The 27,924-nt window shown below is 33.1% G+C and overlaps 4 protein-coding genes, 3 long non-coding RNA genes and 1 pseudogene across 27 annotated transcripts; 6 read left to right on the top strand and 2 right to left on the bottom strand.

The window, feature by feature from the left end:
• Nucleotides 1-1,386: 1,386 nt before the first annotated feature.
• LOC104699958 (DNA-directed RNA polymerases II, IV and V subunit 8B) lies at nt 1,387-6,375 on the top strand. Its single transcript, XM_010415367.3, has 6 exons — nt 1,387-1,414; nt 4,777-4,940; nt 5,042-5,120; nt 5,375-5,532; nt 5,857-5,948; nt 6,062-6,375. The coding sequence occupies exons 3-6, from the start codon at nt 5,042-5,044 to the stop codon at nt 6,171-6,173; spliced, it is 441 nt and encodes a 146-aa protein (XP_010413669.2). The 5' UTR covers nt 1,387-1,414; nt 4,777-4,940; the 3' UTR covers nt 6,174-6,375.
• LOC104699959 (uncharacterized) lies at nt 2,243-4,379 on the top strand. Of its 7 annotated transcripts, none has more exons than XR_015561784.1 (7): nt 2,312-2,535; nt 2,863-2,963; nt 3,061-3,185; nt 3,256-3,370; nt 3,517-3,666; nt 3,796-3,868; nt 3,973-4,379. XR_015561784.1 is itself a non-coding variant. In XM_087458085.1 (7 exons), the coding sequence occupies exons 3-6, from the start codon at nt 3,160-3,162 to the stop codon at nt 3,850-3,852; spliced, it is 297 nt and encodes a 98-aa protein (XP_087314211.1). In that variant the 5' UTR covers nt 2,312-2,535; nt 2,863-2,963; nt 3,061-3,159; the 3' UTR covers nt 3,853-3,868; nt 3,973-4,379. The 7 variants fall into 7 exon arrangements, 2 of the variants coding, with proteins under 2 accessions (XP_087314211.1, XP_087314210.1); XM_087458085.1 differs by having other exon boundaries at nt 3,847-3,868; XM_087458084.1 differs by having other exon boundaries at nt 2,336-2,535; nt 3,493-3,666; nt 3,847-3,868.
• Nucleotides 6,376-6,619: 244 nt separating the features above from the next.
• LOC104699957 (uncharacterized) lies at nt 6,620-8,442 on the top strand. Of its 8 annotated transcripts, none has more exons than XR_015561789.1 (10): nt 6,620-6,726; nt 6,861-6,906; nt 7,107-7,159; nt 7,252-7,286; nt 7,390-7,408; nt 7,491-7,561; nt 7,648-7,772; nt 7,922-7,996; nt 8,086-8,152; nt 8,235-8,442. It is a non-coding gene; the product is annotated as an uncharacterized LOC104699957 (long non-coding RNA). The 8 variants fall into 8 exon arrangements; XR_015561786.1 differs by having other exon boundaries at nt 6,861-6,947; XR_015561791.1 differs by lacking the exon at nt 7,390-7,408.
• Nucleotides 8,443-11,172: 2,730 nt separating this feature from the next.
• On the top strand, nt 11,173-13,487 carry LOC104699956 (uncharacterized). Of its 6 annotated transcripts, none has more exons than XR_002032658.2 (7): nt 11,173-12,081; nt 12,178-12,227; nt 12,337-12,383; nt 12,460-12,550; nt 12,636-12,729; nt 12,825-12,888; nt 12,980-13,487. It is a non-coding gene; the product is annotated as an uncharacterized LOC104699956 (long non-coding RNA). The 6 variants fall into 6 exon arrangements; XR_002032656.2 differs by having other exon boundaries at nt 11,214-12,081; nt 12,479-12,550; XR_015561778.1 differs by having other exon boundaries at nt 11,227-12,081; nt 12,340-12,383; nt 12,479-12,550; nt 12,825-12,857.
• A 3,961-nt stretch (nt 13,488-17,448) lies between these two features.
• LOC104699955 (jacalin-related lectin 39-like) lies at nt 17,449-18,952 on the top strand. Of its 3 annotated transcripts, none has more exons than XM_010415364.3 (3): nt 17,449-17,659; nt 18,107-18,364; nt 18,465-18,952. In XM_010415364.3, the coding sequence occupies exons 2-3, from the start codon at nt 18,116-18,118 to the stop codon at nt 18,744-18,746; spliced, it is 531 nt and encodes a 176-aa protein (XP_010413666.1). In that variant the 5' UTR covers nt 17,449-17,659; nt 18,107-18,115; the 3' UTR covers nt 18,747-18,952. The 3 variants fall into 3 exon arrangements, with proteins under 3 accessions (XP_010413666.1, XP_010413665.1, XP_010413667.1); XM_010415363.3 differs by having other exon boundaries at nt 17,450-17,659; nt 18,107-18,385; XM_010415365.3 differs by having other exon boundaries at nt 17,453-17,659; nt 18,107-18,352.
• Nucleotides 18,953-19,021: 69 nt separating this feature from the next.
• LOC104704207 (uncharacterized) lies at nt 19,022-22,481 on the bottom strand. The gene is made up of 10 exons (XM_087458083.1): nt 21,591-22,481; nt 21,276-21,472; nt 21,073-21,181; nt 20,667-20,988; nt 20,420-20,489; nt 20,229-20,296; nt 20,026-20,141; nt 19,822-19,928; nt 19,575-19,720; nt 19,022-19,484 (listed from the first exon to the last, which is right to left on the bottom strand). The coding sequence occupies exons 1-10, from the start codon at nt 21,675-21,677 to the stop codon at nt 19,240-19,242; spliced, it is 1,467 nt and encodes a 488-aa protein (XP_087314209.1). The 5' UTR covers nt 21,678-22,481; the 3' UTR covers nt 19,022-19,239.
• A 461-nt stretch (nt 22,482-22,942) lies between these two features.
• On the top strand, nt 22,943-23,435 carry LOC147940751 (uncharacterized). Its single transcript, XR_015561168.1, has 2 exons — nt 22,943-23,095; nt 23,180-23,435. It is a non-coding gene; the product is annotated as an uncharacterized LOC147940751 (long non-coding RNA).
• Nucleotides 23,436-26,229: 2,794 nt separating this feature from the next.
• Nucleotides 26,230-27,019, bottom strand: LOC104704206 (F-box/LRR-repeat protein At3g60040 pseudogene; annotated as a pseudogene).
• Between the last annotated feature and the right edge of the window lie 905 nt (nt 27,020-27,924).

The raw sequence follows: 27,924 nt of genomic DNA, 5'->3' as shown, positions 1-27,924 counted from the left end.
ATCATGTTTAATGTTTTATGGGTAGACAAGTTCCGATTTGTTGAGGCTGTAGACAAATTATGTTCTGTAGACAAGTTGAGCATATAGATAATTTATCAAATTCATTGAGATGGACAAGTTCCAATTTGTTGGGTCTATGGACAAGTCATGAAACTAGTACTATACAAGCCATGAAACTTAGTATCTAAGTATAATTAAGTACAACTTGTCCACAAACAACAAAACCAACTTGTCTACCAAAAAAAAAAAAATTTGGTCCATAGGAACTGGTTCACCAGATTTGATCCATCTACAACCAAATTGTGTGGTCCACAGTGAAAACCTGGCTGGATTGTGGACAACGTCTTTCATAGACGTATCACTGGATCTGGTCCATAAAAACATGTCCACAACGACACCATAACCACACTGTCTCAAGATCCCAGACAAGAGAATATTGTTTCCGTCTCCTTCGGCTTCAATGAAGATTCACGGCCATTGAAGATTGTCGATGGCAACAACAACAACGCTAAACCATCGGCGAATAAGCCTCCGACGGGACAACAGCCGCTCTTTCCTTAGGTATAGCAGCGGCGGAGGCCGGAGTAGCTACAGGAGCTTCAACATTTCTTGCTTGAGCATTCTCTTCCTTCTTCTTTCTCTTTCTACATAGACAGAACACAATCAGGAGAAGTAACAACAGACCAACAACACATCCGATTACGATTCCGGAAATAGGTCCCGTGGATAACTTGTTGCTATCTTTTTTCTTCGGCGGCGGATTGGGTTCTTGAGCAGCGTCACCACCAATTGGTAAAGAACCAAATAAACCAGTTCCGGGTAATCGGAGGAGATCTTCTTTATTAATAAAAAAACAAATAAATACTTTTTTCCTTCTCTATTGTGAATGCAATGTAAAGAATTTGTAGGACTATAATGGTCATTTTGAAAGACACTTGTAGTAGTCCTTGAAAGGAATTTTCGAATGTGGTACATTGAAAAAGAATGAGTTTCCAATGTGGTAGAATCGTTAAAATTCTCAATAACAAATACATGTTAGTTTATTTGACTTTACATTTATTTGTCTATTGAGATTGTCGAAAACTAGAACAAGATTAACCAATCGATAATTGCAAACTTTAGTTTTTATTTTTTTAAAGTTATATAAAGCATCTTTATTAAAAGGATCCAGTTATAATAAATAAAACTACAGGCAGCATATGTAAGACGCAAAATATACATGGACTATCTAAAAGAAATACAAAACTATATGGATCATATATGTAAATAAACTGAAAACATAAACAATTACTGTCTTTTTTTTTTGTCTCATTTTTTATTCTTTAGCAATTTTAATTTTAGGAGATAGATCTTCTCTTCATTGTTCTCCTCTGTCATAAACAAAAGTTTTTTTTTTCAGTATCATTATTCTTTAGCAATTTTGATTTTAGGAGATAGATCTTCTCTTCATTGTTCTCCTCTGCCATAAACAAAAGAAATATATATATCAGTATTCATAATAAATGTTCTCAAATTAAATATGATATCTAAAATTTAAAATATTTTTACCAACATCTTTTTCTGCCAGTGTTCATAATACTTAGACCAGTAAAAATATATATTGCTGATTTGAACTTTCCAATTTGTTGTCTATGTGACAAAATCCAAAATAAGATTGACATTTAAAATAGTAATAATATAATTATTATAAAAAGGTATATATAACTGTAAAAAAAATAGTGAACCTCATTTCCGAAGACTGAAAGCAACCTCAGTCATTGGAATTTATTCTAATTCCAATGTTTGATTGAGTAAATCAACCTCTCTTCTTAAGTGGCTAAGAGTGTAATCAAACCTGGTTTGCTCTGTAGTAAAGGAATAGTAGGAAATTCAAAAAAATCAATCAAAGATTGGGATTAGAAAACAAAATTTGTTTAACTCTTTCTTTCTGATGCGTCCGTCGTTCTTATCAAACATATGAAAACACTTTTTCTAATTTTAAGTCGGTCTTTTACAATTTTGAAAACTTTTAATGCTTTAAGAATCTTAATGAAAGTCTTTAATTTTAACTAAATCTCAATAACATCTTTTGTACAATTTTTTTTTTAAATTAAGGAGAAGTTTATGGTATTATGGTATGAAAATTTAAAAATATGAATAGTGTGGTGTCTTTACTACATTTCAGTTTAGGATTTTAAAATTTAGAGAGAAAATAGATGCACTTATTAGGCCATCATTAACGGCAAAACTATTGTGTGTTCTTATCCCAATTATATTAATAAAAAAGGAAATAGTGGGCTTAAATCAAAAAATTTGGTCTTGGGATAGAACTGATCCACAAGGCAGTTCTTCTTTGTTTTCTGTGTTGTGATTGGTTGAGATATTTTGGAGAGAAAGAAAAATCTCCCATCCTCTTCGAAATCGATGATGGCTGAAGAAGTAGGCGCGCTCACATTCCCGATGTCGAGAGAATCGGAGTCCGCTTCTCGACTCAAAACCATAATCTCCGATATGCTTCCTCGTTTCTCCGACGATTACATCGACGACGTCTTCTCAGTTCGTCATCTTCTTTAAATTTCATTTTGCCTTCCTGTTCTAGAGACGACGATTCTTAGGTTTTTATTGTTTTTGAATTCCTTCGTCTGTCTCGTTACTTGTGAATTTTTCCCAAGGGATTTGGTACTGGTGACTATGTTTTGATTGTTCGATTTAATTAATTATCGATGAGTGTATGTAATCACTTTGTTTAGACTGGTTTCAACTTGTAGAAATTGTAATACTTGAACCGTGGGAGCAGAAAATTGCAGGTTGATGATGCTTGATTTGGTGTGAAGATCAGGTGATGATGATTTTCGTGTTTACTGATGAATCAGCTTGTTTCAGGAGTATGTTACAGTCCTTGTTTGTAATGGAAAGAGTCAGAGCCATGCAAGATAAGATTTGGACCCGTTTCTTGGGGAGAAATCTCGGGGATTTGTTGCCTGGTTTGCTGTTTTGCATCCCTTTTCTTTGTTGGCTTTTGATACATAAAGATATTAGTGACTAACATGCGATTTCGACTCTGTGTGTTTTTCGTTTCAGCTTGTGGGAGCTTCTTCTGAAGTATTTCTCTCTAGATAAACAAGAAAATATGGCTTCTGAACCTAGGACTGTGATCAGAAAGCTACCGATGCTACTCTAATGGAACAAGATTTAAGCTCCAGAAAGTATGATGACTGTGATCAGAAAGCTACCAATTCGATGAATGTGAGACTAAGACATCTGTTTGGCATCCAGGCACAGGAGAACAAAGTGGTTCAGCAGCATGTACCACCATTCCTTGCAGCGTATAGTGAACAGTATCTACAAGGGAACCAAGTTCAATTCCCGTAAAGAAGACGTCATTGGCGAGGTAATTCAATCGATTCGATTTGATTTTTGGTTTGATCTCTCTCTAGGTTCAATGTGTTTGCGGTAACCTTTGTGTAAATTGTTGATACGGTTGCTTAGGAGTTTCATCTGATTTTTTTTTAGTATTTTTTCTTCCTGATAATGCAGACTTATCTTGGGATTCAAATATTTAGATTCTACTTCAAGTGCACCAAGTGTTCTGCAGAGCTGACTATGAAGACGGATCCACAGAATTCTGATTACATTGTCGAATCTGGGGCATCTCGTAATTATGAACCCTGGCGTGCAGAAGATGAGGTAAGGACTTCAGAACATTTAGCTTTTAGGATTATGTTGTTCGTGCATGATACTGATGCACACCTTTCTAGTATACTAATTTACTTTGCTTTCTAGTATACTAATTTACAAAGATATGGTCTTTCTCAGTTGATTCACTTTGTTTAACGTTATGTTCCATGTCAATTCAAACTCATTAAGGCGTGAAGAAGAAGACTTCAATGTAAATTAATCTCCTCCCCACTCTCTCTCTCTCTCTCTCTAATGTTTTGATTCAAATGAGATGGTAGAGTGAAAGCTCTTGTTCTTGTATCTTACATCAAACAGGAACAAGATACAGCTCTTGCAGGATCAGAATCTGTCTTTACTGAGTCACAAGCTTTAGCCGCCTCACCATCACCATCCGAGGCTTCATAGACGCTTCTAAACCAGATGGCTCGAAAGACTACCAAATTGTCCAGCATGGGGTCTCCTCCTACACCACTACCTGACTTTGACCAAATCATTGAGAAAGTTGGCATCGCCAACTCTGTGTCCTCATCCAAAATCTCTACCTTTTTGTCCAAAGTAAAAAAGGAAATGACTTTTATTACATTTGGTAACTAACTAATAAATCAATATGTTTGTTTGTTTTTTTACATTTTATTTACAAGTTTATAAGTAAGCAATTTAAATATTATTTTATAAGTTTTTATAATTTGTAAAATGTTTATGAATATTACACTATTTCACTATATCTTTATTCTAAGAACACCATAATTAGTTCTCCCATTTTTTTTACCTATGATCTTAACAACTGATCTAACATTATTTTCACTATATATTTAATGTAAGAACACAAAAAAAAGTTCTCCCATTAATGATGCCCTTAGATATAAAAGCATATTCATTGAAAAAATTCTGAAATTTTAGGTATTTAAAAAAATATATAAAAAAAGATAATTTAAGATACTTTTGGATGAATATCTATAAGTAAACACTCTAGCTTATTTAAACTCCGTCTAGATTTGACTTTTAATATTGTCGAAACTACAACAAGATTGACCCAATTATATAATAAATAAAACTACAGGCAGCATATGTAAGGCGCAAAATATACAGGGAATATCTAAAAGAATTACAAAACTATAGGGATCAAATATGTAAATAAACTGATAACATAAAAACGTAATTTTTCTCTCGCTTTCGCTTTCGCTTTCGCTTATGCTTATTCCCTGCAGCAGCCACTCTCCTCTCTCTGCGTCTCGAGCCTCCGGAGCAGTTGAAGAATTCGTCTTTTCCATCTTCTTTTAAAGGTAATTCAGATTCTCGATTTCTTCATATTCGCATATTGTTGTTCTTTGCTACTCGAATCAGAAGTAAGAGTGTTTAGGGTTTTTGATAATCGTGTTTGTAGATGGCGAGCAATATTATCATGTTTGAGGATATCTTCGTGGTCGATAAGCTAGACCCTGATGGCAAAAAGTTCGATAAAGGTATTTACTTTTTTTTTTTTTGAATAACCTCCTCAAGTCACGATCTGTAATGCTTGTTATGGCTTAAATCGAGTTTCTGATATGTGAATCGTAGTTTCTTCTGTTTGTTTTGTGTGCTTATAGAAATTGAAATCCAAGTTTCTTTGGAAAAAATCTCAACTTTATTAGTTTTTAAAGCCTTTCCCTTAAGTTTTTTTTTTGTTCTGTCTTCAAATTGATTGTGTCCCTGTGTGTGTGTTGTTTTGTGGTGACAGTTACGCGTGTGGAAGCTAGGAGCCACAACTTGGAAATGTTTATGCATTTAGATGTTAACACTGAGGTTTATCCACTGGCTGTTGGTGATAAGTTCACTCTCGCTATGGCTCCCACTCTTAATCTCGATGGCACTCCTGATACCGGATATTTTACTCCGGTAGTGATGTCTACTGCTTTCTGTCTGCTTCTTCTTCTTTGTGTGTATAAATTGCATTTACATACTCTTCTTGTTTGCTTGGCTAAATCTCATGCATGGTAACAGTTAAGTTAGGTGAGGTAGCCTATTGATTCTGTTACTTGCTACACGGAATCTGTCTTAGGATTTGGTTGGGTCATAACTTTTAAATGCTAACTATTCACTGGCTTGATTCAGAATAAGACTAATATATGTATGAAAGTTGAGCAAGACGTAGTGTCTTGAATCTTTGAAAACCAAGAATGTTTGTTCATTTGATTTAGTTTCCATCTCGCTCTATTATAGGGAGCAAAGAAAACACTTGCGGATAAGTATGAATACATTATGCACGGGAAGCTTTACAAGATCTCTGAGCGTGACGGCAAAACTCCAAAAGCGTAAGAATCCGATATACTTCTGACCAACATAATCGAACGTTTTTAATCAGTTTAACTTACAGATCAGCTAACCATCATTTTTTGGTTTCTTTCTTGAAATTATGTGTTTCCAGAGAGCTATATGTTTCCTTCGGCGGGCTCCTGATGTTGCTTCAGGGAGATCCGGCTCACATTTCTCACTTTGAACTCGACCAGAGGCTCTTTCTACTCATGAGGAAGCTGTGAGATGCTGTCGTCTGTCTATTATATTTATCGGGGAAGCTTTCGCATAAAAACTGAATTAATAGAGACCTTTGCTAAGATAAAAACTGAATTATCTATGTTAAACTTTGCTATTATAACTTATGCTATTTTTATGAAGCAACTGTTGTACATCAACCTTTTGACTACTCGATCGAAATATGAAAAATATCAACCTTTGTGACAAGGAAGACGTAATTAATTGATTTAACTGAAAACTAAAATAAAAAGGAAAAAACTTGAAAAAATAAAAAAGCGGTGTGGATTGTGCATTAATGATAGATATTTCCAAATCTATCATTAATTTCCTTCTCCTAATTAACGGCTAATAAGTTTCGACCGTTGGATGTAAAATCCTAATTGCATCATCCAATGGCTTTGGGTCCTTCTCTATATATATAATCTGAAGAACGACGTTTCTGCTTCCACCACACTCAGAGACGCTCTTCTTCCAAGAGAGAGAAAGAGAGAGAGATAGAGAGAAAGAGTTTTAAGGGCGACGAGACCAGAGAAGAGAGAGATAGAGAGAGCCGTGTTTGTAAGGGCGACGCGTATATGAACAAAGCAGAGGCTTTCTTCTTCTTCTTCTTCTTCGATTTGATTTTAGTTTTTTTTTTTTTTGTGTCCTGATTTAAAGTTTGTGTCTTTTTCTAATTTGATGGGTTTCAACAGGCGTTTTCGAGTCTCGTACGTGGTCGGTTTGAAGAAGATAGTGATGGTCTTCCCCTAATCAACCTATTACGTCTTCCTTGTCACAGAGTGAATTGGATTTGCTTTATAAAGTTTACTTTTTTTTTATTTTTTTATAACAATTTAATTAGATGTCAGATGTGTGTGTGGGATAAAGACTGAAACTTTGGTCTCGTTGTTGCTTCTTTAGATTGACGATATCTATATAAGGTTTTATTTTCTTCGCAGGTTTGAAGATGATGATGACGATGATGTATTATGACCCAACATGCAACAGTAGTGTAAAATCCTTTTTCTTCATCTGTTTAAGTGATCTCTCTAAATCCTTTTCTTTGTATTTTTTTTATTGATGGGTTTGTTTCTTTTCAAACAGGTTTGAAGATTTATCTCCGAGGAGTCTCGTTGATGGTAATTTAACTCTTGCTTATGCCTAACTTTACATTGCAGATTATGTTTACAAAGCTATAGATGATCTGCCTTCCACAACTCATTTAATGACTCTATTTGCTAGCGGTGTTATGGCCCTTCAGGTGGGATTGCTCTCTTCTCTACTGGATTGGTCCATGTTTATTTATTCTCGTGATGATTTTATTCTGTTGAATTGTTTTTCAGGTTCAAAGTGAGTTTCAGAAGGCATATGGGAAGGGTGATGTTCATAAGTCAAAGGGTGATGTTCTTATGAGGTAAAATCTTCTTCTGCCTTACAATTCCTGAAAGATTTAAAGTTTGTATTTTTTTTCTATTGATGAGTTTCTTTCTTTTGAAACAGGTTTGAAGAGAGTGAAGAAGATTCAGAACAACAAGCATATGATAACGCAATTGGGCAATCTGATTCTTCTAGTCTTTGACAGTCCCCCTCCTCGGATCAATCAATTACGTCTTCCTTGTCACAAAGTGAGTTGGATTTTGCCTTCAATTGTATTTGTTTCTTTATTGTAACAATATATTTAGATGTGTGGGATCAAGACTGAAACTTTGGTTTTGTTGTTGCTTCTTTTGATGATGGAGAATTATTACATATATTTGGTCTATTTTCTTCGCAGGTTTGGAGATGATGATGATGCATATGCGTTATAACCCAACATGCAACAGTTAAGTAAATTTTTTTCTTCATCTGTGTAAGTAATCTCTCTAATACCTTTTCTTTGCTTTAAGTGGTTAAATCCTTTCAGTTAACTTATGTTTTTTTAATGTTGTATTTGTGAAGGTACTTGGTTGACTGAGAGAGGTGACTGGATGTACGCTGGGAAACCTCATTGCTTGATGCACATGAGGTATGGCTATACTTTTGTTTGTATATATAACTCCTCTGGTCAGTATATCTTCAGTTTGTAATGATCTTATCTTTCATTACAGGGAATATGCTTTAGGGGCATGTTTGATTCCTGAACGCCAGAAAGTGTTACCTTCAGCTCTATCTGGAGTATTCTTTAGGTTTAAGCTGTTCAATATTTTTTTTTAAAGCAAAGTAATAATTAAAACATGGAATTATTATCAATTCTTATATAACATGATTATTTAAATAATTTAAATGAAATTTAAGCTAAAGATAAAAATTAAACAATTTTGTTTCTATATTCCCAAAAATATACATTAACGATCATAGTTTTCCTGCAAATATGGCAATCCAAGTGAAATCAAATTATGAAAAAAGAAATTATAAGGATTAGAAATAATTTACCATGTTAATCATTCCTATTATATAAAATAATACCTGATATTAATTAGAAACAAATTTATTGATAGATTCATCTAGTCCTTGATACCTATGTAAAATAGTTATTATCTATTACATTAACAGGAAAATAAAAAATAATAAGATTCAAATGCAATGTATTTCTTTAAAAAGATGGAAGATAAATATAAGAATATATTATAAATATTCTATTGAAGAATTTTTTTTTTTGAATGTTATTATAATTTTGAGAACATAATAAAAGAATTAAATTTATAATATCATAAAAAAATATAATTATTATACCTTTTTTGAAAGGTGAACCAACAACAACGAAAGCTTTATGATTTATGGATCTTGCTTTCCAAGAAACCATTATACAAACAGGAAAAAAAAAATCAGTCGATTAAACGTAAAAACAGAAAATCGAAATAGAAATAAATTTTTTTGAGAACATGATTAAATAATTAAACGTTTGTAAGGTGAACCAACAACAAACAAAGCTTTGTGAGTTATGGATCTTGCTTTCCAAGAAACCACTATACGAACAGGAAAATAAAAAAATCAGTCGATTAATCATAATAATAGAAAATCGGAATACAAATAAATTTTTTTGAGAAAATGATTAAAGAATTAAACATAAAACCTCAACCAAAAAGCACAATATTATACAATTTTGTAAGGTGAACCAACAACAACCAAAGTGTTATGATTTTGGATCTTGCTTTCCAAAAACACCACTATATGAACAGGAAAATAAATAGGATCAGTCGATAATCATAAAAAACAGCAAGAACGGAATACAAATATAAATTTGAGAACATGATGAAAGAATTATTGAAATTTATAAAACTATAAATTCAATAGAAGAGAGTTTTTTTTAGAATATGATTAAAGAATTAAACGTAAAGCTTCAACCAAAAAAGTACAATATTATACCTTTTTTGTAAGGTGAACCAACAACAACCAAAGCGTTATGATTATTGGATCTTGCTTTCCAAGAAACCACTATATGAAAAGAAAAATAAATAGGATCAGTCGATGAATCATAAAAAAACATCAAGAGCAAAATACAAATATAAATTTGAGAACATGATAAAAGAATTATTGAAATTGATAAAACTATAAATTCAAGAGAAAAGAGTTTTTTTTCGTTTTTCTTTGTTGAGTTAATGGTGAAAGCAAACGATAGCATCGTATTTATAGTTGTAAATGACCTATCTTTTTAGGGTTTCCAGTAAGGAGATGTATTGTCGTCGGATTTTTTTTTCCTGCAAAAAAGCCCATTAATTTTTAGATTAACATCGATCTATAAACAATCTAAGCCCATTATTTTTCTCAAATATGTAGAATTTGTAGTATAAAACAGAACTATAGTTGTAAAAAGGGTGTTTTACAAAAAAAATATAGGGATATATCTAGCAAATTCTAGTTTTGCAAATAACTTTTTATGCAATTAGATTATTTCTGTAAATTTTTTTGATTTATTTTTAATGCGAAAATAGGTAAATTTACGTCCAGGGGCAAACTATTTCAACGTTAGGGGCAATTTCATTAATAGTAAAACGGTAAAATTTTGCTGAGATTAAATGTGGGACGTTTTCACTTCGTGTTTAATATAATAGATAATATTATTCAAGCTGATCTTTTTAATATATTATTTATAATAATACTCGCACAGTCATATTCTGTAGAAATCTCGATGGAACTCCTAATACGTATACTAGATTAGGCCCGCATATTAACGTGGATATAAGACAAATATGTGAAATTTTAAGTTGTATTCAAAATATTATTTATAATAATATTATTCAAGCTGATTTTTTTTTTTTTTGATAAGAATGTAAATATTCATTTCACAATGAAAGTTTGAGTTACACAATTAAGCATAAGCTATTACATGGTCCCATGCCAAAAAAATAATAAAAAACATGGAAGCATACCACATTCTTGCACCAAATCCTCAAATTCAAACCATTAGCGTAATGATAATGGTAGAAGACAGTTTGATGCAAGATAAAAACGAATCCCTAAAAGAGCCTAGAAATCAAAACAACAATGAAAAATATGACAAAGATGCAAAGCGTTTGATCGAGTAGAAAGGAAGCAGTCCGTTCAATGGTAGCCCGAGACAATCAAGTGACTGCGAAACCACCGAGCTTAATGAGACAGGCAATGCTTACTCACTCTACTAATTCCATCCTAAGCCCCCTTTGGAGTCAGTAGCACAGAGCCTAGCAACTTCACATCCACAAAAAGCCATACTAGCACCAGCATCTCACATGATCAAACACTAAAAACACTTTGAGATTTTTCGAAGCTTGAAACTAGAGACACACTAATCCGAAGAGTCTGAAACAAAAGCTGATCTTTTTAATATATTATTTATAATAATACTCACACAGTCATATTCTGTAGAAATCTCGATGGAACTCCTGATACGTATATACTCTTCTTTGTTTGTTTGGTCTTTTTACTCTGGTAATGAAGTGTACTGCTTTTTAATTGTATTTTTGGTAATTTTGTGTGTATTTTACATCAGTAGCGGACCCATAAAATATTTTTACCGGGATCATAATGTTTTTTGAAGCATATCACATGTGTAAAAAAACAACACAAGGTTTGTAGGAGTTGATTAGGTTATCCCCAATGAGGGTTTTAAAGGAGGGTTTTAAGGGAAAAGTAGGGAAAAAATAATTCTAGAAAGGAGAAAAAAAACGAAGAGCTCCTCTTAATTAGTATACTCGATTTCGGATAAGAGCCTGTGACGTGTCAGCGCGTGGTTGGGTAAAGAGTTTTATTCAGAGCAATTTTTTTTTTGGGGTCTTTGATTGTGTTCTTTCTCTTCCTCTCTCTCTCGCTCTCTGTCGCGAATCTCTCAATCGGAGATTGAATCGGACGAGATTGAAGTCGATAGCTACAAGATGAGAGACGGAGAGGCCAACACTATCATCATAAGCAAGTGGTATTGAAAGAATACGTTAGTGGTTTCCCTAAGGAATCCGATTACAATCTTACCACCTCCACCGTCGAATTTAAGGTTCTGGGAGGTTCTAACTCGGTTCTGGTCAAGAATCTCTACTTGTCATGTGATCCGATGATAATGTTTTGTGTGTGTGTGTTGGATCGTTTTTGTAACTTATATCTGGATGCATCTTGTTAGTCAATAAACTAGATAATTGTATGTTATATATAAATTGTCTTATATTTTAGATTGGTGTTCTTGAAGATGCTTTTGTCAGCACTTGTTATATCTGTTGGAATCAACTCTTGCCTATGTGTATTGTTCTTCATACTCTACTCTGTATCAAGGAAGCAGCAACTACGAGATTTTTTTACCTTGTCGTCTCGCAGCTGGGACGTCTAAACGTAGACGTAACAAAGTGGCGAGGTATATACCTTCTGTTAAATGGATTTGGAAATCATGGAGCGGTTTCGCTTAGCTTGTGCTCTGGTGGGGAGTGCTTCATCTCCGGTTCTCTTGATCGAACTGTTTTGCTTTAGGATCAAAGGGTCGAGAAATGCCAGGTACTTTACCTTTCTTTCTTAGCCTAGGTGCTTATGGATGTCTTATGTCAGTCACCACCATATATTTATAACTCCGATCTTTTGGTTTAAACATAGGGTCTCTTACGAGTCCAAGGAAGGCCTGCTGCAGCTTATGATGATCAAGGGTTAGTTTTTGCAATTGCCTTTGGTGGCTACATAAGAATGTTTGATACCCGTATGTACGAAAAGGTTTGTTATTGACAAATGATTACCAATGATCCCTCTGTTCTTTAGCAGCCTGATGGACTATATTCACTTTCCTTGTTAGAAAGGAGCTGCAAGTGAGTTTTTCTTCGTTTCTCTTTTAAGTTGTTGTTTGGATCAGCCTTGATAATTAACTGTACGGTTTTAATCTAGTTTTGTATATGTTTTGCAGGTCACAGAGTCTGCTTTGTCTCTGAAAGATGGATTGAAGAGTGAAGAAGAAGACTTAAGCAGACTGCTTAAGGTAAGATAACTCTGTTCTTCTCTCTTTCTTCTTTTCACTAGGATTTCCAGATTTACTAACTTCTTTGTTATTCTTCTTCTTATAGGGTTTGGTATGTCTCTCTCTCTCTCTCTCAATTGAATCTGGTCACCGCCTCTGCATTCCTACTTGTGGAATTCTCGCCAATGATTTGTTTTAAGGTGCAGAGCATACTTCAGATCTTTGATTCAAACTTTATCTTATGATATGTCTTCTGAATAATGTTTTTAAGTATTCTGATGATTTCAATTTGCAGCTTGCTTATGGAGCGAGGTGGTTCCGGGGAAAGGTACATTTGATCATTACAACATGATGACAAAGTATAATGTCTTCTCTCTTATCTTCGAATGAATTTACTTACTTTCAGTATTTTTGTTTGTAACATAACTCTGCTTTGTTTTGTCATTGCAGGTCTCCATCTCATTTTGGAAACCAATTATTTGTTTTAAAGTGCATAACCAACAGAGATGCCTCGATAGATGGGGATGAAGGCGAAACAAGCAGTCCAACTACTCAAAGTATGAATGTGGAACACTTTCAAAACAACAACACCAAGCTGCTCAGCGAGTGCAAGCGTATATGGTCTGACTCTGAGCAAAATGTATATGTAATCTCAAAACTGGACTGGTGTAATCATTTTGAGATTGATGGGTGAGCTTTGGGTCAAACTAAGATTGATACCAACACAGCCTTGGGTGGGAGCTGTATCATGTTCGTTTGTATCACTTCCAAAGGTCACACTTCAACTTGGAACATTCATATTGTTTAATCTATTGGGTATGCATTAATCTTTCTCTTATGTTGCATCTCCATGATATTGTTTGTGCTGCTTATTTCATTTACAATGAAGAGACTTTTGTTCTTATTGTAACTCACACATTTTTATTTCTTGTGTCATGAAATTTTTTAATTTCAAAAAGCTATCTTTTAAAAAATAAGAGACTCAAAATTATATCCCACCATTGGAGGGATAATTTTAATTAGGAGATCAAAGGTTCTTATTTTTAAAACAGTAAATAATTTATTCATTAAAAATTCAAATAGTACATAAGAAGCTCAAAATTAAAACCCCCAATGGGAATGCCCTTAAAGTTGTACGAGCACTGCTGAAAATCCTTCCAGTAAATGACGAAAAAAATGTTTCCAACTACAGTAAACTACCTTTAACCTTCTCACTGCTTATTTTTCTTCAAAATTTTGTTTTTTTCAATGGGAAAATTCTCTAGTTATTAATGGTCCTCCAAATAAAATTTGTAGAGATACTAAAAATAAATAACACTAGATGAAGTAGCTAAAATAGTAAAAGTAGCTAGTAAACAAAGACAAGAAATGACTTGCGTAGAATTTGCGTGGATAATTCAAAGTTTCAACTCTAATGTATTTCGTAGGAACATATCTAGTAAGAAGACTATGCAGACATATATTTAATATGGGGCATTAGTGAGACTAATAATTAAATTAAAAGGTATATAAATAAATATTATACTACTAGATAATGATCAGTAGTGCGAAGAATTTTTTTTATTTTTTTATTTGTTTTTATTTGTTAAGATTATAATTATATTGTATTATTTATTTACATATTATATAATATAGTACTATATGGTGAGTTTTCAAACATATTAAACTACTAATAGATATGCTTAGGCATTAATACTCGTTATCTGTATTTGACTCATTATTCGGCTCGTATAAGTCCCGAAAAAGGATATCCGCAACTTTAGGATTGAGTGAAAAATATTATAAATATATTATCCATGAGTAAATATCGAATATCAGGTATTAATATAATTTTTAATAACCGTCCTATTATCCGTTTTGTTATCCGATCCGTAAATATCCGTAAATATTTTTTAGTATTATCATTTATTAATAATATATATACACGTTAATATATATATATATATATATATATTTTTTTTTTTTATTCTAAAACAAAAGTTAAAGTCTAAGCTTTATGGAAGATAATTGTTATTTGTAGATTTTGTTATTTATATATGAAATTAGTACAAATGATGGAATATGTGGATTTTAGAATAAGCATGTGATTTTAAATTTATTTTAAGGTGGTTTATTAGTTTATTTTGCAGCTCAACAAATTTTATACAATTTCCAATGAAATTATAAAACTAAAGCCTTTTTTATTTTCCAAAAGAATTATAGTTTTCTGTTTGGGTCAGTACCACTTCCAGGGAGGATATTTTTTTACTGTTCTTTTCTCTGCGTTTCGAACATCGACCCCAATCATCTGTAAAAATATTTTTAATAAACGGAAATCAAAATCTAAGAGACGCCAGAAATCTATTGATTAGACAGACCACATCCATGTATGTTGAAAACTTAAATTTAATCCCCGAATTTAAGTTAAATTTGATTGTAAATTTTTTCCCAATTAATTAGTCAATCCTCTTGATGATGGGACGGAGATTACTGTTATATGGTGGAAATAGATGTTCACGAATACAATAAAATCATATTCGACTGTTAAAGTATATAAATAAATATTAAACTATTTATTTAAGAAAATTAACTATTATTTAAGAAAATAAAGTGGGGCACGTGCCACATCTAATGTCAACGTGCATCCGCCAGTACACCTAATCTTAAGTTGTTAACAACTATCTTGCATCAATATGAACGTCAAAAAAGATTAAGCATTATTTTTTAAACTTTTTAAAAAATTATGTGTTAATTAACTGGCGAGAGAAAACGTGTGCGTGTTGATCTCACAAATACATAAACTTATTAATCAAGTTAATATATATAAGGAAAACATTTTAGCAAGTTGCATAAAAGTATTTAATCCTATAAATGAGAATGGCCTCATTGGTATAAAATAAATATTTTGACAAGATTTGGGCTGTATTCTCTGGATCCTTAGAGCATCTTTATTGATAGGTTTGTATTTTTGGGGTTCTTAAATGTTTTAATAATAATTTTTGTATTTTTTAAAAATAAGAACCTTTATAAAGTTAATTAAAATTATCCCCCTTCAATAGTAAAACTGGAAGAGGGGTTCTTATTGATCAAAAAAAATTATTTTTAAAATCATTTCTTCCTTACAAATCTTTTGTTGTAAGCTCCCACATGAACAAATCCATATCTGTTTCCAGACAAAATAATATGATTGGCAATCCAAAAACAGCCTCGAGTACTTGTATAGATGTCCTGGTCGTCATCGCACCCATCATGCAGATTAGAGCACCGGATCGATCCCCTAAAGAGTACAATAAGTGGAACGAGTGTTGAACCAATGCAAACACTCCCGAGCATTCATGAACACATCACGCCTGCAGTATACATATGTGGCTTTCGAAATGGCAACTTCTTGAACATTTTTGAGAACCTGCATTGTCCAGGCAAGGCTTATCACGAGGATGGAGATGAAAAGTATATCTAGACGTGTTCTTGTAGCAGTAGCTCCACCAATTCCAGCAACCATGAAAATGTCACATGAAAAACAAACCCACACACAACTTTGACAAAGAAAGGATTTGTTAAACCTTTCAAAACCTGCGCGAAGATGCCTTGTTCCGTTTCTGACACATATAACATTTCAGTCAGTCTCTGCCATCGAAACATATATACTTGAACCATGAACCCAAAACTGTCTCTTACCATCCCAAAATGGAGGAACGCCACTTAGTAAGATGTATATAATGACTCCAGCACTCCAAACATCACATTCTTGACTATAATGCTTCCTCAATACTTCTAGAGCCACATAATAAAGGATCCCAACTACATCAGTGAATGTTTCTCCTGTAACCATTCAACAATCTCTTTCATTCTCATCCCTCCTTAAATGTTTCACTCTGCACAATGTATATGAAACAGTTCTTCTATAAACATACACACTCTATTTAAGTGGTTTATTATACACACAACTAAAATGTTCATTAGCTTTAAGTGAGATCGAATAGGATTCAGCACGCATGGGGAAGAGAAAAATCGAGAATTTGATATTCAACAATGGCAGAAAGGATGAGAAAGTAAAGAAAAAGAAAAAGAAGTGACCTGGAAAAAAGGAAAGGAACCACACAATAAATTGGGCCAGCTTTTCTAAATCACTGATCTGATGATCTTTGGAATCAACCTTTGTATAACCTTCAAACCCCCTAATTAACTCAGCTTTAAAACTATGAACAGACCCATTCAAATCCCTATACAAAAACCTCAGCTAAAAACATAAAGACATATACATCTCTACACAACAGATCAATCACAACCCAAACAACAATTCAGCGGAATAATCATTGGTGAATGAGACTTTCCGATTTCAAAGAAAAACGTGCCGATTACATGAAAGAGAGCCGCCGTTGAGCCGTCGGTGGAGATGATGAGTTAACGGTGTTGGACATCCGGTGGCCACCAAAAATTGAATCATTCTTCTCTGCTTGCAATCGATTTTTGAGAGAAATCTCTTGATTTTGCAGTCTCTCCGTCTCGAGAGAGAGAGGAGGAAGAGAAAACATAATCAACCAACAATTATCGTCGCCTCTTATGGTCTCTTAAACCTCTTAATTAAGATGCAATTCTTAGTTATATTCACAATTTTGATTTATTTTTAAATAGCAAAAACTTAAGAACTTGGGGATAAGAGGTCCAGATAATGATTGCTCTTAATATCTTAATCTTTAAAGAAAAAAAAAAAAAAATTGACAAGAAAAAAAACAAACGAGTCAAGACAAAAGTAAAACGAATGACAATGGAGCCTATTCGTTGTACGCTAATCGTGTGGTGGTAGTTGATTCATGTATGGAACATACGTGGATATACGAAACAAATAGTGAGTTGTTTTTCCCATTTCACTCACTTTCTTGCATCATCCTGACAAACCACTTCCTATAAATAGAAAGAAACTACGAACTTTTTTCTTTCGGTATAGGAAGAGACTATACGAACTTATTAAGAAATATTGAAATATAAAATTACATGTAAATTAGTTTAGAAAAAGAAAAGAAAAACTCAAGAGACGAGAAAGAACTATATATATCCCCCCTCGTTCTCCCTCATGAAGTAAATCATCGCTCTCAAGTATCATCATATTTATTTTGTATACAGCTTGAATTAGAGCTAAGAAACTCAAAGGTCAAGAATCATCTTTTTCTCTACTTTTAGTTTCGCTCTTCGTAATTCTAATATTCTTACCTAGTCTCTATTTATTAAGATCTATATTACTGTAGATATATATAGTTTTAGTATAGCTCTACATATATAACATATAGTTCCCTCTCCAATTCATCATATTCTCAACACATAGATACCTTGAAGGCTTGAATCACAGATCTAAGAAAACTCAAAATTCACAAAATACAGTTTTGATCTCTTCTTTTAGTTTTGACCATCATTTTTAAAAAAAATTGCGTATTAAGTCTCTAATCTTTACTAAAAGCTATCTTGTATATATATATCTATATTTTAATTGGTTATATATCTTTTTAAGTAAATAAAGACAGTACGTAGTTGATCACCAGTACCAGTGACCATTACCATGATTGCGCCGTACGTAACTGTGTTCGTATTTGAATCTTTCAGGAAGAAACAATGGCATATCGTCATGAACGATATAGTTCGAGCTTTGTTGCTGAGAATGGAACCGAGTGGGACGATGGGGCCTACGTAAAGGTTACGAAGATAAAAGCAAGTCACAATGGCTGTGGTATCACCTTGGTTCAGTTTCAATATCTCGACGGCACGGGGACTCTTGTAGAAGGTCCTGTTCACGGGACGGAGCCTTTTCAATTTGATAGAGATTACGGGAGGGTTTCACACCCAAATTCCGTAAGCAATGAGGTTCTTAATTGGTTTTGCAGAGTAATCTTTTTTCTTGATCATTTTTTTTTCTTTTTTTGGTATTCCAAATATTCATGATTTTATTGTTTTTTTGGGGTAGTTTTTGCTGGCTGAAGACGAATACATCCACACCGTGGTAGCATATAGCAAATATTGTGTGAGGAAGATTGAGTTTGAGACGAACAAGCGAATCATTGCGTTCGGAGTCGAGGCATACGACCCAGAATACCTAAAACGAGTCGAGGCACGCGACACATTAATATACGAACTACCAGCCACATATGGCGATATAGACAAACGCCCGATCGTCGGCTTCCATGGCAAATCTGGGATTCATTACCTTCATGAACTCGGTGTCTACCTTCGTCCTCATCAATATTAAAATTAAAATCTAAAAAAAAATTAAAAAAAAATTAAAAAAAAGATATAAATAAAACAGCTCTCAAGCTACTTTCTACTTTACTTTTATGTTTTCACGTACGTTGTCGTCCTTCCTCTTTTGTGCTTTATATGGTTCACCTACAGACGTGTCTTACGTTGTTATATATAATCGTTGTTTCGTTTGAATAAATTAAAGTAATATGAAAATATGTCGGAGCTACAAGCATAGTTCTTTCTTTTGTCTTTGCACACATGCATGTTTGTAGCTCTAATATGTTGATGATAAACAATCAGAGGCCAATAACATAAAAATTAACAAAAGACAGTTCTGTTTTTTTTTCGAACCTAACTCTGACATGTGTGCAACATTCTCTCATCTAACAATATAACACGAAGCCAGCAGAACGTATTTTTGAAAAGAACAAATAAAAAAAATTAGTTTCTGAAATAGTACACAAATCTTTCTTTGTGAACAAGTGAACTTCTTGGAGTTGCTACTCGTGCTTGTATCCTGACGCCTTCCCGCTTCTCCCGACTATGTAAGGCTCCGGCGAAGTATTATCACTATTAATCTCCAAACCGCGATAAGCACGGCTGAGGAAATACTCGGGTCCTGATTTTGCTGTGGTTTGTTTAGTGAGCAAGTTATGATCATTGCCTTTCAATTGCAATGCTTTCTCTGCAGTTTGTACCAATGCCATTGTCTCTCCTGTGTCTTCTTCTCCATTCTTAGCTTGATCTGCAACAAGTAGCACAGTGTTTGTCAACCTCATGGAATGATAATTATGGCTTTTGTCGATTGGAAAACTGTATTGAGCTTCCATTGTACCGTTTGTCTTGTGATCTTCTACGTAACCACCCTGAAAGAAGGAGAACCGTGGCTCCTCTGATTCGCTATGTGCTTCTGATTCTAATTTTACAGAGTTTATCACGTCTTGGAATTGCATTAGGTATGCACCAGTCCATTCACTCCTTCTGTGGAAACAGAAACTCCAAAGACGTCAATTAAGGAACTCGTGGATCGAATACAGAAACTATAAAGATTTCTGCATATAATAATTTCCCTATGTACGTACCTGCTAAAAGCAAGATTGGCTTCGAACGGAGTTATGACAGGGGACATGAACTCTTTGCTATCTAAAAGAGCGGTTTGGGCACATGAGATGTAGATGAATACATCGCACTAAGAGACAAACACAGGAGAGAAAAGACACTAACTCACTTGACATATCTCACTTTAATAATTAACAGCTAAAATGACAGGCCGTTGTTTAACTTACCTCGGGGAAGTTTGCGAGTTTGGCCGGATTAGGTCGTCCCATGGCAAGAATGTAAGATTTTTTGCCAGCTGCAGATATGAGTGCTTGCATATCGTGAATCATATGAAGGTAACCAGCTGCATCCAATGCCATGTGATATTATTAGACATTCAATGAAAACTTATCAATCTTGACATCACAAATGCATAAGAATAGGAACTTACCAACACCAAGGGTCCCTACCAAAATACCAATAATATTCGCATCCTTGGCTTTTTCCACCAAGTAATATCTGGAAAACATAACTCTGAGTGAGGAGTAGAAATACAAATCCACAGAGATAATAAAGAAAAGATTTTAAGAATTGACGAAGTTTGATATTTTTGTGATGTCTGCTTGAAACAAGTGAGTATACCGTCGCTGAAGTATCCTTCTTTGTTGATAAAATTCCGTCACCAAAGAATCTTCTTCAGCATCATATCTGACTAAGATTAACAAACAAACAAAACATAACCAAGAGAATAAGCTATTCATGGTATTTGTCAATCAATTAGATATTTTGTTTAAGAAAATGGACTGTAGTAAGTAAGTTACTCAAACGTTTGACATAGCCAAGAACTAGATCAAGAAATTTCCATGGATAAAGCCACATATTCATATACCTATGTCACAACCATTGAAGGTCAGTACTACATTGGCGAACGCTGAACTGTCAGAACCGATCCAGAAAAGTAGATAGTCCTCGATTTTGCTTCCTTCTGGCAAGTCCCAAGTTAGCCCTCCCAGACTATAGTTTCTAGATGAGGATAAGCTATCACTATATGGTCTCGGATGCTCCATGGATTCTCTAGGGTCTTTGGATGGACTAATAAATGAACACAAAACATTGGCTACAGAGAACTTCAACTGAGGTACAGTCTTTGATAATCCTAATTCTTCTCGGATATGCGGAATCATATGGGCGTATTCTAGTCCATAAAGAATCTGAAAACACAAAGTTCAAAGCTTGAGAAAACAGAACACTTTATCACTTCATAGTAATAATAAAGATAAACTAGCCTCACATACCATAATAGGCTTATCGCTCTGTGACGCAGAATCTATCAGATGCTTAACGCAGCTTGAGACGTTTATCGAAGCTTTCCCGAAAACGAAGAATGCTGGAAGAACCGATGTCCTGCAAAAAAAAAACAGAAACACTCACAGTAAAGACATTGTTTCAACAAGGGAAGTCACAGCAATTACACAACAGAGTAAATTGACTGACTCACGGGCTTAGACATGTTTGACCGTAATGAACAACACAGTCTGCGTCAATATGCAAAGCTCCAACTTCATCAATGCAGCAACTACCGTAAGTTGTGTCCGCCATAACAAAGAACCTGACTTCTCTGTCAGTAAGCAAACGAGTTTTGCTCTTTAGAGCACTCACGACCTTAGTTGATTCCTTTAACAACTCATCCGGAAACTATCAGAAAAAGTAAAAAAAGTAAGCTTTATCATCCCCAGATTCATTAAATTTAACAATTTTAGCAAAGAAACAAAAATCAAAGTTCATTCAGGAACTAGACTCATTCATTAGGTACCTGTAAAGCAATTCTACTGAAGCTTTTGCTGATAATGAACTCCGCCGTACGATTAATCTCATACATTGATTCAAACTCCAACTCCATGAATTTCAATCCCAGGAAACTATCAAACCTTTCCCGGCCGGACTAACTAAAATCGTTCGCGTTCGACTTGGAATTGGAATTGCGGCTGAAAGAAGAAGAAGAAACAAACCAGAATGGTGAACTGTGAAACGACGCCGTTTCGCTTGAGCCTTATAAAAGTAATTTAATTAATTAATAGGTATATCATCGGTTTAGCTCGGTTTACCAACAAATTATATCCGGGATTGCTACCCAATTAAACTCCAAAAATCATATAATTGGATATAATAAATATTAAATACGATTTGAAAGTTCAAAGCATATCATATTTGTTCTCAAAGTTGTTTTTTAAATCCATTTTTTAAAAAAATGTCAAATGAAATCTAAAAAATATATATTGAATATTACATAAAAGTGATAAAACTTAATTAGTTTTGATAAAATCTAAAATCTATATCTAGACCAAAATTATGGTATGGAGATGATAAGATAATATGTGTATAAAACTTATAAGATTTTATAAAGTAATTTATAAAGTTTTACACACATATAAAGGTTATTTTGTATATTTTTTATAAGGTTACACATGATTCAACAAATATTAGATTTTTTACACACAATTTTGAAAAGCTTTGTTTTTTAGGGAGACGTAGTTTTGAATTTATCTAATATCTTAATAATTTAAAACTTTTAAAATCAAGATGGATTTTTATCCATCATTTGTTAGATGTATCTTATAACCAACACCAACATATAAAAACAAAAGTTTAAACAAGTAAATGATATTCAAAATAGGAAAAATATATTTTTTTTTTGTTTAAAAAGAATCAAAAATAAGATATCTATATCTATATATATATACATTTTGCAAGTACATTCAGCAAATAAATCATGAACTTGCCACCTATTTACAAAACTGCCATTGTATTAACTTTTTTGATTTACCGATTTTGATTACCAAAAATACATTAAAATCGGAAATAATTAAAATCTGATAAATATGGTAACGAATTTAATGTTTATGACGATAACAAAAACCACATTTATAGGGATATTTCTATATTTAAAAAAAAAAAGAATATATTAATTGCTTACAAAAATCTTTCTATCAATCATCATTTGCAATCTCGAATAAAAATCTAATAATAAGAATATTCCATATCCTAATGTTTACACGTTAAGTAATTAGTTTTGTAGAGATTTGTTTAGTCATAAATTTAGGAGGATCCACACTCATTCCATCTCCCATATATATGATGTTTGCAAACATTCCACCGGAAATATATATGCTGATGACGCAGGGCGTGGTAGGTATGTTGGTGGATACCATGGTGGCGGTGGTCATGGAGGAGGCGCTGTGATGGATTTATCACTGGTGAATCGGCTGATGTTGAATGACCACAAAAGACTTATGAGGGCGGTAGCGGGACATGTCGTGGGTAAGTTTTCTTTTTGTTTTGTTCACTATTTTGGTTGGTTGTCTAACTTCTAATGTTTTGTGATTTTTTTTTGGCTACTTGAAGATGTTAGTAAATGATCTACAACATGAGGAGTGATCATGAAAATTGGGGTACTATTGAAGATGGGATTCTTTCGTAAGCAAGACACTGCAAAAAAACAGTGAAGGGAAGAATGATCTTAAGGATAAGAGATTATTGGAGTAACCTGTAATATACATAAATTAACTATAAATATTGTTGAAAATCTCATATACACAAAAAAGCATAATTGTTACTTCTATAAGGTTTTTCATATGTGTGACGAAAAAAAGTTTTTTCATCTATGTTTGTTGCAACATTTCATAATTTAAATTTATATGAGATCTATGTAAGTAACTTTAGTGAATAGATTTGAATTAACAGTAACCTTATAATCATATATGATTTTCATTATTAATCATATTCACATTTTTTATATATATTTTATCATGATAATAGAATTTTCACAATTATATATTATTATTATTATTATGATAGTTTTTAATATTTGACCACCATCGCATTTGCGGGTCGATCATTCACACCAATTTTCAGTTACTAGATTAATCATTCAAAACAGTTGATACCATTAGGAGGTTAGGAGCAAAACCACCTGTTTCTGCAAACTTTTGCAATTAGAACCACAACTAAGTCGTTTAAACAAATCTATCATAGTATAACAACCTAACATATTTATCTGAAAATTTTTAAATACAAATATTATCCCGCGGTGTACCGCGGATTAAATCCTAGTTATATTGTAATTTTGCGTACTATTTATCATCTATTTAAATTATTACTAAATCTATTTTTTTAATTGATATAAATATACCTAATCCTACTATATTAATTGGGAAGTACAAATATAAAACTAACCTTAAAATGTGTAAAAATTACATTCAATTGCCATTAGAAAAACTTAATTAAAATTAATTAACAAATTTAATAAATATAATTAATTAAAAAACGAAAATTGGGGACACATAAAATAAAATAAATTGTAGAAAAGTAAAAAAAAATCAATTAGAATCAAAACTAATTTATACTTAAAAAAAAACTAACAGCTAAGATTTTAAAAATCTAATCGAATAAAATCCATTTAACTACAAATTTTATCAAAACAAATTTTCCAGCACATGTTAATTTTTTTTATCAAAAATCAAATATAATAAATATATAACAGTTCCGTTTAACCGCTTAGATTTGAAAAATTAATATAAAAAAAATAAAAGATATAGATATAGTATCTTATCTATTTAAAAAAAGTTATATTTTTCTTTTAGCCCGCGTTCTTTAGGAAAATAAAACTAAGTTCAGATTTGAATATATTTAATGCTTAAAGGTGTTTATTATAGACAAGTAAAGGAAGCCAGAGAAAAAAAAAATAATGAATGTTGTTTTTTAAGAAGTTTTTCAAAACTTTCACTAGCTATATTTAGTTGCTCTTTTTACATGTTGGTTATATCTTTTTACTTACTTCACAACTATAGCAAGAATTGCGTTTAATTGACAAAGGTTTAAACAATTTTATTCGTTACATGCAAATGTTTTATTGACAGGTTTTCAATAAATATTTTTAAAATACAAAATTTTTAATATAAACAAACTGAGTTTTAATCACAAACCTTTATAAATAACATAATAACAAAATAATTATTAAAAAAAAAAAAAATTTTAAAAAGGTTCAACCCGCGGTTTTTCGCGGGTTAATACCTAGTTTATATAGTAAAAGATGAAACATAATGGCCTTGTTTTTCGTTATAAAGACTTATAACGAAAACAAAGAAGTTATATTTATTAACCCTATTTTCTATAACTTCTTTCAAACAAATTTTTGGAAAACAGGGAAGAAAACAAATAATGTAGCATATATATATATATTATATTTTACAAGAAAACATTAGCTCATAAGAACTAGTTGTATGAAAAATTGTTTAAATACAAAACATGATACGAAGTTGTACGCGCCTTGTGCGCCAAAGCGTCCGCCACATTTTCATAAGCTTCACCAGCAACTCCGAGGGCCTCGTGAATTGGATTGCAGTAAAGGAGAGAGGACCAGTTGCAATCCCAGAGACGACATTGTAGATCAGTGGTGTTGGTGCGAGGATCTGTTGTTGTTGCTCCAATCATATGATCAAAGAGAGTGAAATTTGCGAGAGGGTTTCTTCTGATCGAAGAAGTGAGAAATCGAGAGATTGATTTTGTTGTTGCTTAAGGAAATAACCCTAAATAAATCGAATCGGGCCTCTTTCTTATGTACGATTGTGTTTTGCTTAAAACGACGACACTTAAAAGATCATCAAAAGAGACACTCTCTCTCAACCAGAGTTTTTCGATGAAGAAAATAAACCCTATAATCAATCTTACACATTAATTTTTGAAAACATTTTACATATGTATATTGCCATTCAAATTCTAATAATCTAAAGTGAAGTACATTTTAAAAATGTCTGAAATTACTCCTACTATTTACAAAATCTGCAACTGAACTTAGTTAGTTAAAAAAAATCATTAAGAGTAATTAAGTGCAAAATTTTAATAATCTGTAGTCAAACACTAGGATTAATGGTTAACTTTATTGGGATTATAAATAATTAATTTGGTTTATAATTAATTTGGAAAACAGGAAAAAGTGAAGAAAACAAATAATGTAGCATATATATATATATTTATATATTTTTTCTTACAACAAAAGATGATCTCATATGAACTAATGAAAAATTGTTTATATATAAAACATCATACGGAGTTGTAGGCGCCAAACCGTTCGCACATACATTTTAAGCAGACGCTAATTGAAATCCTAAAACTTCAAAACTTAAAATCCTGGTCAGATTCAACGATAATTGAAGAAGAATATGCGTTATTAAACAATGTATAAGAGATTGAGAGGGATGGAAAGAATAAAAACCTGATCTCTAAAGGCTTTGTCACTCTCTCTGCAAAGTGTTTGAAAACTCCATTTTCATTCTTCTTTTTCGAATTCTTCTTGTTTTGTTATTCTCCGTTTGTTCTTCAAAACTTCCCCAATAATAAGAAGAAAAAGCATAGTGTTTTTTAATTACAAATAATAAATAATTTGTTTTTCAATATTATAAGGACACAAGACTTGGGGCGTCAAATGACATAATACTATAAGGACCAATTTCAAGCTCACAATCGTAGTGAACTGATAGCTTCTTGATGCTCCGACTCGAGATGCAGTATGGGAGTGCTTCGAAGTACTTGTGACGTACGACTAAATCCTCGAGCACTGGACAACCAGGAAGAAGCACATGACACAGATCTTCATATTCAAAAACGACCGAGTCCAAGAAGAGACTCTTAAGTGCTGGAAGAGACAAATCTGGAGGAAACTTTCCAAAAGAAATTCGTGTCCCCAGTGTCAGCTTAACCAATGTATTGCTCATAAAGAACTCATGAGGCAGCAAGATGTCACCATAGGTAGGCTCAATACTAACGTCAAGCTCCACTACACCACGCTCTACTGCATTACGTATCCAGGGGTACATATGATCCATCTCACTGTCGTCGCCAATGTGATATTTTAACGAGAATTTCTTGAGCGGAGAAGCGCATTGCAAAGCGAGTGTTCTATCCACAAAGTTCCTGAAGCACTCCCGGATCTCGTCCCTTTCTCGCTTACCATCTTCCGGTTGCAGGAAGACAAAATTATCAAAATCGAGATTGTGCACCAATGCAAACATATCCCTCCACTTTTTCGAGAGAACAGATGTTGAAGCAGCCAGCTTGGTCGGAACTCTGGACAAGATGTCGCCCAGAACCTCATGAGGGAGCCAGCTGATTGCATCTTCGGAGCCAGTATCCAACTTTTTGGTATCCATAGTGACAGTCAGAAGCAATCTCTTCCTTAAAAGTAAGTGCCTGAAACATTGAAGTCAGCTAAGAGTGATTTAACTGCTGGATAAAAGCCATAACGCACCAAACAAAAAAAATTGGATATTTCTAAAACCTAGCGAGAGCTCAAAAGTGTGTGAATGTTATAATAATAACCAGAGAGATAGCAAAGAAGAGAGAAGTTCCACAAACCATGAAAGACAGATTTCACAATTACTAGACGATGAAGCTGAATTAATACGAAGTTTCAGAAAAATAATAAGGTTACAAAAGCTAAAGGTTCAAGCTTTATCCCTTTTTACAAAAAAAAAAAAAAACTGAAGCAAAGGAATATTCGAGCTAGATTAAACACGAGAAAACCGATTAGTATCAAACTACTACAACAGCCTCATTACAAAACCAGTCTATCTATAATCTAGTGGAAGCTCAAAAGAACAACAATTTAAGCGCTTTTAAGAACCAAGAGGAAATCATAAGGGAACAGAGATCATAGAAGATTCAAATCCTACAATTGCAATTAAACAATGAGGTTCCACGAAACTTACAAAAGGGTAAAAGCTTCAACCTTTTCGTTTACCGATTGAATTGAATGTTCTGGCTTTCTCGCAAGACTGATATATATATTGATACAGTATACTGAAATCGGCGCTAGGGATGTCAAACGGCACAATGGGCTAAACCAGTCCAAATTATAATGGTCCGGTTATGGTTAGTGGTTTACACTCAAAATTGAATTGAAGCGGACATATGGGTTAAAAACGGGAAAAACATTCGTTCACTAACTCTTTTAAACATTATGTTTTGTTGACCAAGCTAAAAAAGACATGACATTAAATCCGATAACCGAGCAACTAACATACGTTATTCTGCCGTTAACATTCTCCGTTAGTGACAAAACGACGTCTTTTTGAAGAAAATTTTAGTTCAAG

This window comes from Camelina sativa, chromosome 7 (assembly GCF_030686135.1).
Source record: "Camelina sativa cultivar CO46 ecotype springtype chromosome 7, ASM3068613v1".
Classification (NCBI taxonomy): Eukaryota; Viridiplantae; Streptophyta; class Magnoliopsida; order Brassicales; family Brassicaceae; genus Camelina; species Camelina sativa.
Note: the sequence above shows the minus strand (reverse complement) of the source record. Positions and strands in the feature narration are given on the sequence as shown.